General features: G+C 39.1%; 1 protein-coding gene across 16 annotated transcripts in view; it reads left to right on the forward strand.

Moving 5' to 3' along the window:
- LOC139747594 (monocarboxylate transporter 14-like) overlaps positions 1–13,652 on the forward strand; it is a 112,645-nt gene that overhangs the window by 64,710 nt on the left and 34,283 nt on the right. For 9 of the 16 annotated variants that reach the window (XM_071660043.1, XM_071660052.1, XM_071660047.1 and 6 more), the window contains exons 2-8: positions 4,796–5,167; positions 6,758–7,022; positions 8,043–8,186; positions 9,613–9,818; positions 11,201–11,368; positions 12,071–12,266; positions 13,118–13,341. In XM_071660043.1, the coding sequence (XP_071516144.1) occupies positions 5,117–5,167; positions 6,758–7,022; positions 8,043–8,186; positions 9,613–9,818; positions 11,201–11,368; positions 12,071–12,266; positions 13,118–13,341 (1,254 nt within the window). In that variant the 5' untranslated portion in view covers positions 4,796–5,116. The remainder of the gene's footprint in view (positions 1–4,795; positions 5,168–6,757; positions 7,023–8,042; positions 8,187–9,612; positions 9,819–11,200; positions 11,369–12,070; positions 12,267–13,117; positions 13,342–13,652) is intronic. The other 7 variants (XM_071660056.1, XM_071660039.1, XM_071660042.1 and 4 more) reach the window with 1 other exon arrangement.

Genomic DNA, 13,652 nt, shown 5'->3' on the forward strand with positions numbered 1-13,652 from the left:
TCTCAATGTTGACAACAGGTCTGGTGACAGCTGGTGTTAACCCTTCACATTAACCACCCGGGGTCTTAGCTTCACGTCCACAACAACAACGCTACCTTGCGGCCTCACCTCAACAAAAGTCTCGGTTAAGGTTGCGTTACTGATATGACAGTCACCTATACAATATCACTGAGGACAGCTACTGTAACGTCACTCCCACAATATCCCTTTACGTTTGGGGATGATTCCTCTTTCATCCAACCCCAGCCTCCCAGCGATATAATTCGGTAACAACAACCCACGAAAAGCAAGCATCACAACCTCGGAACAACCCTCATATCTGTACTACCCACCCGTTAAAACCTCAATGGGAAAAAACCCTAAACCGTAACTGTGTGACTGACCCAACCCTAGCAATCCAACGTCATACCATTAACCTCAAAGGAATCAGCTCCCCAAAAAGGGCCTTCCACCCACAACATGTATTTTGGAGGGTAACAGCTTTCATAGTCGCACGGCAGCAAATTCGTCGGCTAACAACAGCAGCTTCTTTTAACCCTTTTCGGAACCTACCCAATGTCGCTTTCGTTAGTCGAGGCCAGTCCACGAGCCACGTGGTCGGCACTGTATTGATCAGCTGAGAGAGCCGTAAACATCGGCTCCCCCAGAACATACGTACTTGGCCCGGCGCCAACTAGACATCGACAGGCGCTTGGGGAGGAGCCAATGTCTGTCGCTGTATCTGGACGCCCACGGCGGTAGTAGAGGCTAGGTCTTTGGTCAGCTGTATTTCCGTCGGGCAAAAGGACGGAATCAGCAATACGGACGGAGTGGTGGTGGTGGTAGTGTGTGTGTATGTGTGTGTGTGTGTGTGTTGCTAGGGAGAGAGGTTGTTGGCACGGGTGACTGAGCGAGAACAATGCGTTACGGGGACGATGTTTTATTCGATAGAGGAGGGGGTTTACTGTGACTACGCTCACACGCGTTTGTGTATTTGTATGCTAGCTTGTATGTTTATGGGTGAACCAACCTGTTTGTGTTTACTGGGATAGTTTACACAAGCTCATGTGTTAATCTCATAATGTTTTCATCGGGCTCATAAAATTTCGTTACTATAACATTCACTTCCTCTGCTCTTTAGACCTAAATCATCTGATGATCACTAGATCCCACCCTTACCCCATGTAATCTAGGCAAGTTAAGACTGTGTTAGGTTTATACCGAGGAATACTAGTCAGTAATTCCCTGGTTTATGCCCCGATCCTAACCTGACTTTGGCTGGAAAAACGTTGAGAAGGCGGAGTGAATCTCTCCAGGTGATTCATAGAATGTTCCAACTGTATAATCTTCAGCCACTGTAAATCTCTTGAGCAGGATGATACGATTCCATAGCACGACGGTACGATCGGTGAACGTAAACATTTTCGCAAGATTAGATGCTCGGAAGACAGAAATTAAACCCCAGAAGACGACGGAACGATCCTTGAGGACAACGTTACGAGCTGTCTTGTGCATATGAGGGGGAAAATAATGATTATTTAAAAGCTTAATATGCTTGTCAACTGGTGTATGAAGAAACGCACGAACAGCTTTTACGAATATAGATATGAAGGGAAAATGTGATCCATCAGCACTTTTATCGAAAGCCGATACAGTTTTACATTACGTCCATGAAAACATCTTACCTGTCGCAATTTCCATCAGAAAGATAAGATAATGCGAGATGATAAGGAAAGTCTAGGCTATGTAGGTACTCGGGGCGATACAGCGGCTTTATCGCAATGAGCCATAGAAAAGCATATCTTAGGGTATGGGTTCTTTTGCTTCGATGAAATCCTCTTCGTTTCTCGATCAAGTCACTGAGCCCAGATACCATGGTAGTGGGCCTAGATTTTAAAGGAGGGAGCCCAAGTACCAGGATAAGCATCCAGTGGATGGAGGTAGCAGATGTGCATGCTAAGGTGAGCCTAGATATCATAAGAACCAAAATACAAAGACACGAGACGAGAGATATCTAGACAAGGCCAGTAGAGATAGTCTTAATGAGATAGCGTGCTCAGCAAGGACAACAAAGATATAGCATAAGCAAGATAGCGTACCTAGTCAGGAAGTGTGTACTTTCAACATATGCCAAGGCTGAAGGCATCTTTACCAAGGTAAACCGATATACCAGTAGAACAAATATACCAAGTAACAAGCCCAGGTACCCGAGGGTCAGGGTAAGCTAGACGAGGCACCAGCTAGTTTCTCTAAAGTGAGCCTGCCCTTTTTTTATTGTCCGGGTGTGGGAAGTGATGTAGGCAGCAGATGTATCGGTTGCTTTATGTCGTTGCACGACTGTTTACGACAAGAATACGTCACAACGAGCATCATCCGCTCTTTTCCTCTAACGTAATGTATGACCCTGTGTTGTGGAACATTCTTGCGAGGTAGAACAGATCGACTTTATGACTTCCCTGAACCTAGACAGGGGCTGTTTTGTACGTGAAAAGTTATCTTTAAGCTGGTTACATAGTAAACCAGATCCCTGCTTACCTTCAGCCACAGTTGGTGTTCACATTTCATCAGGCCTACGTCACAATATTATATATTGGGTCTGTAAACCGAATCAGGTGTATTGATTATTTTACCTCCAGAGGCACGGGTTCATGATTGTGTTCTTAAAGATTTACTATGATTTCTCTGGAGATTGATAAATAGAGGAGGGAATGGGCAGTGCCCTAAAAACATGCTTAATGATGCAGTAAGATACTGACTGTTGCCTTCCGCTTGTTATAAAAATAACGCTGGCGAGCTTCCCAAGATCATAACCCTGTTGCTGACGTCGCTTCCCGCGGAAGAGGAAGGCACTCGCTTCTGTTGAAAGATCTGTCATTTTCCTGTTATCAGGGTATGTGTAAATGTGAGGAGTCATGCAAATGCTTGAGTTGAATTGACCGTAGGGGGTGAACTGACATGTGTATGATTGGACAGATTGAAGCGCTAAAGGATCTACGGGTATACGGATGAGTAAATGGATTTTCTAGACGTATGTGATACAGACATACTTGCCTGTAAACATGTACCGTAAAGAACGAAAGTGTAATGTCATACTTCGATAAAGACGATGTAGTCGACTGGACAAGAATAATCCGAAAATTTCTACATTGTTGCCTCTTCTCACTCTGGCTAATGCTTTTAGTTTTGTTTGATAATTATTTTTGCTTTGCGGAATGATATTGTAACCGGTGACGATGAGAGAGTTGATGTAAGTTTTGATGGAGCAAGGAATGATTTTTATTGCTGAATTCGTCACGCAGTGTGAAATCGATTTCTTCGGCTAGGAGAAACAAGCAGGAACCAGGAACGATATAATAAATATGGCATAGAAGAACTTGGTTAGGTAATATGACAATTGGTACTTGACTTTCGCTTCAACGGTGATACATGTAACTGCTCCAGTTATGTGGGCTTTATTTCTATTGATTGTAAAGCCAATTAACGTACTTCGAATGAAGAAAATATAACTGCCAGAAGGAGAGTCGTGATAGAATTTACAAGGTCTCTTATTGCGTTAATCAGTAAAGGCTGAAGACATAAGATATGAACATTTTGTAGGTGTACGTAGCTTGGTAAGTCGGGTAACATTTTTATCTTGAAATGTGGTTTGGTCAATCCCTAAACCTTTTTGCTAGTAGGATATATGTTTGTGGGTCCTTAGAGTTTTTGTAGATATGTGGGTTCGTGAACTTAATTATTTGCAAGATGTGGTATGGGAAGTATATGTATTTCTTTTTAATTTGAGTAACGCGGATTGATGAGTACTGACAGTTTATAGCCATGAAATTAGGATTGATAGTAAAGCATTTTTTTTTTGTTATTGAACCGTTGATCGTAAAATTAAGAGATTTTTATTTTGCTCATGAGAGACAGTCCGTCATTTCTCTTTCTTTTTAAGCATAAGTTGTAAACTCATCATGCGTTGTAAGCCCATTCAGGCTTTTCGTCGTGAAATAGGTTGTAGATCCATTGGATTTTCTGTAAAATGTTGATTGTGAGGCTCAGGTCAGGTCATTTTTTTTTTTGTTACTGAAATTATTAAGGTTGTAAAGCAATAGAGTTTTTTCTTGAGGTTTAGTTAGCACATAAGTTTTATATTGTGTAAATCGAATGTTACAGGGTCTTGACCATTTTGCTGTGAAGCGAGGGTTTTGATTCAGTAGAGTTTTTGGTTGTCATATATAAGACGGACGTCCATAGATTTTTGTGAATTATGGGTTGCAAAGTGCTGTCACTGAACCAGTGCTTGTGAAGCAGCCGAGGAGAAACCATGGAAAGGTCTGTGGGGCCTGGTTGTGGATAAGGGGTTGTGGCTTCGATGCATTGTACATGACAGAGAATTGACGTAAACGAATGCTGTCTTTCTTCGCCTGTTCTTGGCGTAATCTTGGTAAAGCAAGACACGGCTATCAATTATCGAGGGTAGGGAGTTCGTAGGCCTCTTTCTTGTTAAACATCGCATAACATTCAGTTCACTTTTTGTGAAACGTAGATTTTGATGTCCGTAGACCTTTGTGAAATGTGGGTTGTAAGTCTTTTATATTTTTTTATATTCATATTTTATATTTAAACTCCAGCCATTCCTAACATTAGCAAATTTGCCTTAAACTAAATTAAACGTTTCGAAGTGATTGAAAATGTAGGAAGTTTTTATAAAAACTTTTTTATCAGTGTATATAGGATGAGGGTAATATTCTAGTCTTTTACTCATATTTTAGTAGAATTTACACGGTAATACATTCTGAAAGCCTAATGTGACGATTATCTCACCCTTCAGCTTTTGAAAAAAAAATAGCCCTGCAGATATTTACATATTATGACGACCAGCCATGAATAGTGTTGCCCCAGGTGATGTGTAGAACAAAGAACCACTGTAGAATCTATAGTTAGTCTACATATATGTGTATATAAACAGCTTCTGCAGTGTAAGCTAAAGAAAAAAGGTGATCATGCTATACAATATTTTGTACCATACGGTACGGTGACGTCAGTGGTGAGAAAATATATATATAAGAAAACCCAACTGAAAGGGAGAACAGTAGTGATCTGCTTTAGAGAGCTGCCGTGCACGACAGGAGCTTAATCTCAGCAAAGAAAAATGGAGAAAGGACGGAAGCCCCGCACAGTGTCCTTCAGTGAGGACCAACAGGTAGGACGACTGAGTGCGACCATTGCTCTTGAGCTAGACTAAATTATCTTCGATTGAGGTGTATTTTGGAGGGCGCGTCTTGATGCTTCTCACGATGAAAATCGTTTGGAGTGATTTCATCACTTATCTGAATAAATTCTCAGGCTGAGGTGCATTTAGAATTGTAATAATTTGACTAGGCCAGGTTAGTTTATTGTTTTGTTAATTATTTCTTTGCTCTCCAACCTAGGGTAGGAAAAAACATATATATATATATATATATATATATATATATATATATATATATATATATATATATATATATATATATATATATATATATATATATATATATATCTTTCAAGTGAACAGATATTCGATTAGATTTTCAACAGAGGTCAAGAAAGAGACGCCACCCAAAAATACGCTTTTAATGTATCTATTTGGTGCCATCGTGTGTGTACATAGAACCTTAGACTAACAACAATATTAGCAACCTAAAATACGCGAATAAACAAACCCGAGTGTGATTACTGGGCTAACTTTGGTATATTAGAGTGGTTTGTTAGCATTTGTTTTAGTCGCTTGTTGAGCATTAATATTAGATTTTAAAGTGTTTTTGATTGTAATTTAGTTTGTCATACACTTATCACATAACAGTGTGACAGTGCATATGATTAATGGCTTTAGTTACTTTATTGTAGTTTTTGATGCTATTCCTTGTCGGCAGCGCTTGTGATATATGTAGCTTACCATCAGTTAATCTACAAGGCTATCACAGTGTCCTGACGGTGGTAGTGTTGGGCTGACGGATTAGTTTGTATGGGTGACTACATTTTGGATTTACCTTTTGTGCATATGGAGGTTTGTACTCGTGAGGACCCATATCTTAACTGCTCTGCCGCTTTATACATCATGAACTTTTTCTTGCCCTCAGTATTTACCATTTCTCTTCTTGGTTTGCTCGATTCGTCCAGCGTTATATTACTTTGGAAATGTTTCTTCACATTTGACTTTCTATTGATTTTCTCTAGTTGGTTGAATCCTCCATGCTTCAAGAGTAGAGATAATTTGAATTACTGAGAACGTTTGTTTGAGTTGTTCAGCGTAAATTGGCATTGTCGTATCGATTTTGATATTTAAATTCCGTAATCATGTCTCCCACTTTTCCCTCTCTATAGCATGTTCAAGTGTATGTGAACAGTCTTTTCCCAGTAGCTTTGCTCCACCACTGAAGAACAGTTTATGCTGGCCGCCTCAGCCCTTCTTTAAGGGGATGAACAAACTGGTGATACATACTTTGCTGTTCAGAAACATATTTGCAACTTAGATAAAACCAATATGAACTATAACTATGCTATGAGACTCAGAGGACGGCAACGAAGATTGTATCAGAATCACGTACTGCAGATTCCAGGCTGCATTACACTCTGTAGCAGGGACGGGATGGATTCTTCGAAGTGAGGTCTTTTACGAGGCTGTACTATCTTTCAGGTGTGATACAGGTGTTGCCGCGCTCTCTCTCTCTCTCTCTCCCTCTTTCCAAATACCGTTTTCTTGATGGTCCTAGTGCAGCTCATTTCACATCTAATGCCCTTGTTATGTCCCCAGAGTGAATTCGAAGGTAGAGATGTTCACTATTATGAGGACGACGATGGAGGCTCCATCACCTCACTACCAGCCGAGCTCCCACCTCCTCCTGATGGTGGCTGGGGATGGGTCATCGTCGTGGTGTCTTTCCTCTGTAATGCGATTGTGGATGGTGTCGCATACTCCTTCAGTCCCTTCCTTGAAACCCTTTCCAAGCAGTTTGATGCCCCAAAGGGAAAAGTAGCTTGGATTCCATCTCTTCTTGCTGGAGTTTACCTTAGCGCAGGTAAGTTTCCATTGTTTTGTAAATGAATTACATAATCTCCGAATACTAAGTCCCACGCAGCAGTATGTCTGTCAGTGAACTTACAGATGATTAGCTGAAATATTAGTTTCATGAGCTTTCAGATGAGAATACTTAAAGTAGAAAAAAAGATATCAGCGCACACCACAGCTAGAGTCCTCTTAGTAGACGGAAGTACTGTAGGAGACAGGATGTATGCTTGATTATCTTAGATCTCGATCATAGTTGGTAATTTTTTCAGTCATTTGATCCTTGCTCAGGGTTGAAGTTACATCTGAGGTTTTAGGCCCATACATACGTCCATATGTCTATCCCAATAACTTTTTTTTTATGTTCTGAAGTTTTAAGTAGTAAGTTTATATCTAACTTGTTAAGATTTCTTGGATATGGACATATTGTTGGGGCATACTTATTTCTTAGTATGTGTAATAAAGTACCTTACATAAAATTCTAAACAACTATGGGGTTTCAGTCCCAAATACTAATGATGATGAAGAACACAAATTTGTTTACTATCCCCTTCTTTTACTACTTTTTTTCTTAGCGTTAACAGTACCTCGCTTGGACTTTGGGTCTGTGTGCATCTATGGATGTAACCAATTGAAACATACAGAAACCCAATTCCGAAAGCAGCTAAAATAAGCTTTATGCTTTTCAGTTCTGTCCTTAGAGTGCTAATTACGTTAAACTTTTAACAATAAGGAAGGGAGGGCATTTTCAAGTATGTACTCTATTAAATTCAGTACTAGAAAATTATTAGAATTCTTTATCATGGAAATCTGGCCAGGTATTTAAGGCTTTTTTCTCTTTTTTTTACAGACCCGATTTTGCAAAGGATACCACTTATATTTGGCAGTTGAATCACTGAAGTTTGTCACTGTATTAAGGTTTAAACTTCCTGTTCTTTGGATTTGTATCCCGTGTATGTGGATTAGGATTTTCTTTTAACTGTGTGCTTCAGTGATTTATGAAACAAGATCTTAAACCACTTTTTCCCTTCAGGGCCCATTGTGTCATCGTTAGCAAACAAGTACGGATGCCGCACTGTCTGTATTGTTGGAGGTTTCATCGCATCTTTTGCCTATTTCCTTACCATCTTTGCGAACTCCGTTGAATACCTGATGGTTTTTCAAGGTGTTATAGGAGGTAGGAAGAATACATAAATACATGAATATATTATTATTATTATTATTATTATTATTATTATTATTATTATTATTATTATTATTATGATACTTGATCGCCGTTTCCCGCGTCAGCGAAGGAGTGCCAGGAAACAGGCAAAGAACTGCCCGTCCACTCACACACACACACACACACACACACATATATATATATATATATATATATATATATATATATATATATATATATATATATAATCGCTGTCTTCCGCGTTTGCGAGGTAGCGCAATAAAAACAGAAAGAATGGCCCAACCCACTCACATACACATGTATATACATAGACGCCCAAACACGCACATGTACATACCTATACATTTCAACGTATACATACATATACATACACAGACATATACATATATACACGTACACACTCATACTTGCTGCTCCCATCCACTTCGTAGCCACCCCGCCACACATGAAACGGCATCCCCCTCCCCCCGGGCGCGCACGAGGTAGCGCCAGGAAAAGACAAGGGCCGCATTCGCTCACACTCAGTCTCTATCTGTCATGTGTAATGCACAGAAACCACAGCTTCCTTTCCACATCTAGGCCCAACAAAACTTTCCATGGTTTACCCCAGACGCTTCACATGCCCTGGTTCAATCCATTGACACGTCGACCCCGGTATACCACATCGTTCCAATTCACTCTATTCCTTGCGCGTCTTTCACCCTCCTGCATGTTCAGGCCCCAGTTGCTCAAAATCTTTTTCACTCCATCCTTCCACCTCCAGATTGGTCTCTCACTTCTCCTCGTTCCCTCCACCTCTGACACATATATTTTTGTCAATTTTTCCTCTCTCTCTCTCTCTCTCTCTCTCTCTCTCTCTCTCTCTCTCTCTCTCTCTCTCTCTCTCTCTCTCTCTATATATATATATATATATATATATATATATATATATATTCATATTTTATTCATTATACTTTGTTGCTGTCTCCTGCATTAGCAAACATATACATATATACACATGTACAACATTCATACTTGCCTTCATCCATTCGTGGCGCTACCCCGCCCCACAGGAAACATATGAAACAGTGTTCTGGGTTTTAGTTATAATAAGAGTCATGACTCTTTTGGATTTAGTGGATTTATATAGTGTATGTTCTCAGATAACTTTGCTTTTTCCACATCAAAATTCAGATTTAGTTATTATATTAAAGACTTATCTAATAGCCATATAAAGGCTCCTACATGTAAGAAACTTGAAATATATTGAAATTCATATTAGATACCTAAATGTAATTATTGATGTTGATAAAGAAAAAGCTCGTCCATTGATGCTAGATAGCCCCATCAAGAATATGTATTTGAACTTAGTGTCAGAAAAGCTGTTTTCTTTATTTTAAAAGCCCCATATAATTTGTCATTTTTCTCTTAAACCTAGGACTTGGGTTTGGGCTGATCTACCTTCCTGCAGTGGTGTGTGTGGGTTATTACTTTGAGTCAAAACGTGCCCTAGCAACAGGAATTGCTGTCTGTGGCTCTGGAATTGGCACCATGATCTTCCCACCACTGCTGAATTACTTTATTTCAATATTCTCTTGGCAAGGAACTAACTTAATCATAGCTGGACTGATTCTTAACTGCTGTGTGAGTTTGTGACAATTTTTCATTACACCTGATTCTCCTGAAATATTTTTTTTGTAAAATTCAGTTTCAGAAATTAAGACAGGCAGATATTCATGTGATTTGCTGAAAGCCAGGAAAGCATTGGATGACACTTAGAAAATGCATGATGATAGGATAGCAAAGAATATGGAAAGAAGCAAGGTAGAAAGCAGAGTGAGGGGAAGACAGCTGGCATCTTGTAAGGGCAGAGTAAGGGACTGAGAAGAGGATCTAGGAAGGTGTGAGGGATATGGAGCATGCCAGGGAGGGCATAGGAAATTTCTGCCATGATCCTCTACAGGAAATGATGATCCTGTGGGGAATGAGATATTACCAGAAATGATGTATCTGTGGAGAATGAGGAACTAGAGACTGAAGTAAGCAGCTAGATAATACCCTAAATTGTAATACTGTAGTATGAACATAGTACTATAAGACAGAGACTGGTTAGGTCTCATTTTGTTTGGCTTTGTTCACCCATGGAAGTGCTGCTGTGGGAAGTTTTAATGTCTTTTCCTCCTTTTGATAGTTTTCTTCCCCTATCACATCCACACATCAGCATCACTAATGGTTTATTACATGTTCTCAAACTCCATACTATTTTTTCCAAATTGCTGTCTTCCCATTTATTTGTCTTTAGTTCTTTCTTGTAATTTTGTCTGTTTTTTTATGCTTCCATACTTATACTTTCTGTAAATACTTGCTTGGAAAGCCCTCATTCATTCTAAGCATTTTGTTTTCTTAGTGCAGGCAAGAATAACATACTTTAATCTTTTCATATCTCAGTCAGCATGCATAATGTTTCAACTTATATTTTGAATATTGTTGTTGGTTTCTTGATTGATTTGAGATAGTTAGCATACATACAGGATACAGATGAATAGAAAGATAGATATGTGAGTTAGCATACAGGATACAACTAGATAGAAAGATATATATGTGAATATATTTAGTATGTTATGTAATGCATATACACTGAATTTTGTTTCTAAAAGTAGTGTAAAAATGTGCACTACTTATGCTAAAATAATCAAATGTGTGAAGATGTGTCATATTTGTGACAAGATTTATCTCATGTTTTATGATAATCTCTGTACAGTTGAGATAAAGTTTATTGAAATACTTACAATAGGTATGCTATTTCTTCTGACTTGTTTGTTTTTCTTGAAAATGGAATCTTGTTTTTCCATGTTTTTCCATGGTTAGAGTACCATCTGTGAGTGCCAAGCTCATTCTGTTAACCAATACTGTGTAGTAAGGCAACACTATGCTAGCCTCCTCCTGTTTTTGAATGGATATATGACCCAGACTGTTCCCCCAGAATATTGCCTTTATGATTTTTTGTGACACATTGTCACTTGCAGTGCTTTGGTGCCCTTATGAGACCTTTGGAAGTGCCAAGGATGAAGAAAAAAGACCTCCTACAACGTCTAGCAGAGGAGAAGCAAGCAGCCTTGGAGGCTAGCTCATTGTATGACTCCACCTACCTCACATATACGCATCCTGATGGCACTGTAGAGAGGCGACCAAAAGTAAGTAAGAGGAAAGGCCAGAGAGGGTATTACCAAAATGCCTTCCTGTGATTACATCTCTTGGCAAAAGGGACTACAGTTTTTTAAAGAACTTCTCACTCCAAAAGGGTCTCTGCTGCTTTCTTTAAAGCTTTAGGGACTCCTGGAAAGGGGGTCCAGGAGAAAAACTAAAACAGTTTCAAGGAAGGGGTTTTGCAGTGATTATAGATATATAAGAGCTAGAATGAATGAAAAAAGTATTAGAACGAATAAAGATGGGTGTAAGAAATACAGAAGCATGTATGATTACCTTTGTAATTACTTTGTTGTGGTTACTGTTCTTACTTTTGATTGCTTGGATATGGTTACCTATTTGTGCAGTATGGTTAGGTTGTTGTATACATATTGGGCCCTCCCTGTTAAACTTGCCATACTATCATATAATTTTTTTCAAGGATTTTAAGACTGCATTTGTTGTTTCTGTTCTTGTTCCATGCAATTTTCAGTATAAAAGAAATTCTTTACACTTTTCCTGATTCATTACTTGCTTAGTTTCGTGATATGCTCTGTTGTGGTACTTTTAGTGTGAATGTATGTATGTGAGAGAGAGAGAGAGAGAGAGAGAGAGAGAGAGAGAGAGAGAGAGAGAGAGAGAGAGAGAGAGAGAGAGAGATTAGAAATACAAAAAGATTGCTTAGTTAACTCTTCTTTCCCCTTTACTAGAAAGCTGTGAATGCTGACCCTGGGGTGCATTCACATCTTAACCTCTCTGGATACCTTACACCTGTGCCAACAAGCCTAACATTGCCAACCATCCAGGAGACGCAAGGTAGTACCCCTCCTGACCAGGAATCACCCTTAGCTGCATCAGAGAAGAATACTTCACCTTCCCCTAATGCTGCTGACCATGAACACACTGGTGATTAACATTTCTCAGCGTTTACAAGATGTATTTATATTGTTGAAAGATGTATTTGTTCGGAAACTATTTACTGTGTACAGTAAAACACTTGAAATATATTGAGGGAATTCTTGTGCACAGGCTACAGGAAATGATGCTCTGGACTCTTTGTGGCCTTTTTTACTTCTTACCATCTCATCTGGTGTAGATATAAGCATGCCACATTCATTGAGTGACAAACTGTAGGTTATGAGTACTATATGCTGCATTCATCCAATGAATCTCTTCCTGCTGATTAGTTGGTGAGCCTCAGCATATTATTTTCATTAGTATTTCTTCATTTAGTAATAGTAGCTAAGCTCTCTTCTTAGAAAGGTTGGGTTTTATTGACTGAATTTTCTTATATATGCTCCAGAGAGCAAAAAAAAAAAAGATTGATGTGAGATGATATTGTTCCATAAGATTTTCAGTAGTCGTGGGATCTCAGAGGGCTCTAAAGTCTATGATTTTTTTCGTACATATTTGCCATTTCCCTCGATAGTGAGGTAGTGTAAGTTTTTATGATTTTGAATTCTTACAGGAAGAACACCTGCTCACATTTATTGATTGACTGGGACTTTTTACATGTACTTCATGTAGGACACTGTTTGAGAGTGTAATATTCTGTCCATCGCTACAACATGTAGCTTAATAGACCATAGTTTAAGAAATAGAATCTTTTAGCCTGATAGGTTAAGAGATAAAAAGTTTCTTGTTCTTGGTAGCTACATGAACAAAATATTTTTTGTGTTCTGGAGCATAAGAAGCAGTGTACCAATGAATCGAGAGGTGCCTGTGGAATTTAGATGTATATTTTATGATGGCTTCAGGTGGAGATGAACGGCAGAGTCTGGTGAATGGGGCAGACGGTAGCAGCACTGTCCCAGCACCCTTACCAGCTCGTGTTGCTGCTTTAGCTGCCACTGGGAAAATACCACGAAATTGTTCCCAACCTATTATGGCTCATGGTTCCTCTGGGATCATTCCAAAAAATGGATCCGTCCCAAATTTTGAGAGAAGATTTTCCAAAGTGGAGTATGCAAGTCATATGAAGGTAAAACACATAGTTATATCAAATTATGGTATGTTTTGGTAGTTTTTATCAAATGAACATTTATAGACTTTTAACTACTTTGAAAAATGCTGTATTTACGACCATTTAGAATGCTTAATTTTAGTGGGATAATTTCATCTGTTAGAGCAGTTGCAGCTGATTGTGAAATACATATATATGTATGGAACCATGGAAGCAGAAGTCAGTCACAGGGTGGGGGAGGGGGGTGAAGGTTCTGAGAGCATTGAAGAATGTGTGGAAGGCAAGAATGTTATCTCAGAGAGCAAAAATGGGTGTTTGAAGGAATAGTG

Source organism: Panulirus ornatus, chromosome 69 (assembly GCF_036320965.1).
Source record: "Panulirus ornatus isolate Po-2019 chromosome 69, ASM3632096v1, whole genome shotgun sequence".
NCBI lineage: Eukaryota > Metazoa > Arthropoda > Malacostraca > Decapoda > Palinuridae > Panulirus > Panulirus ornatus.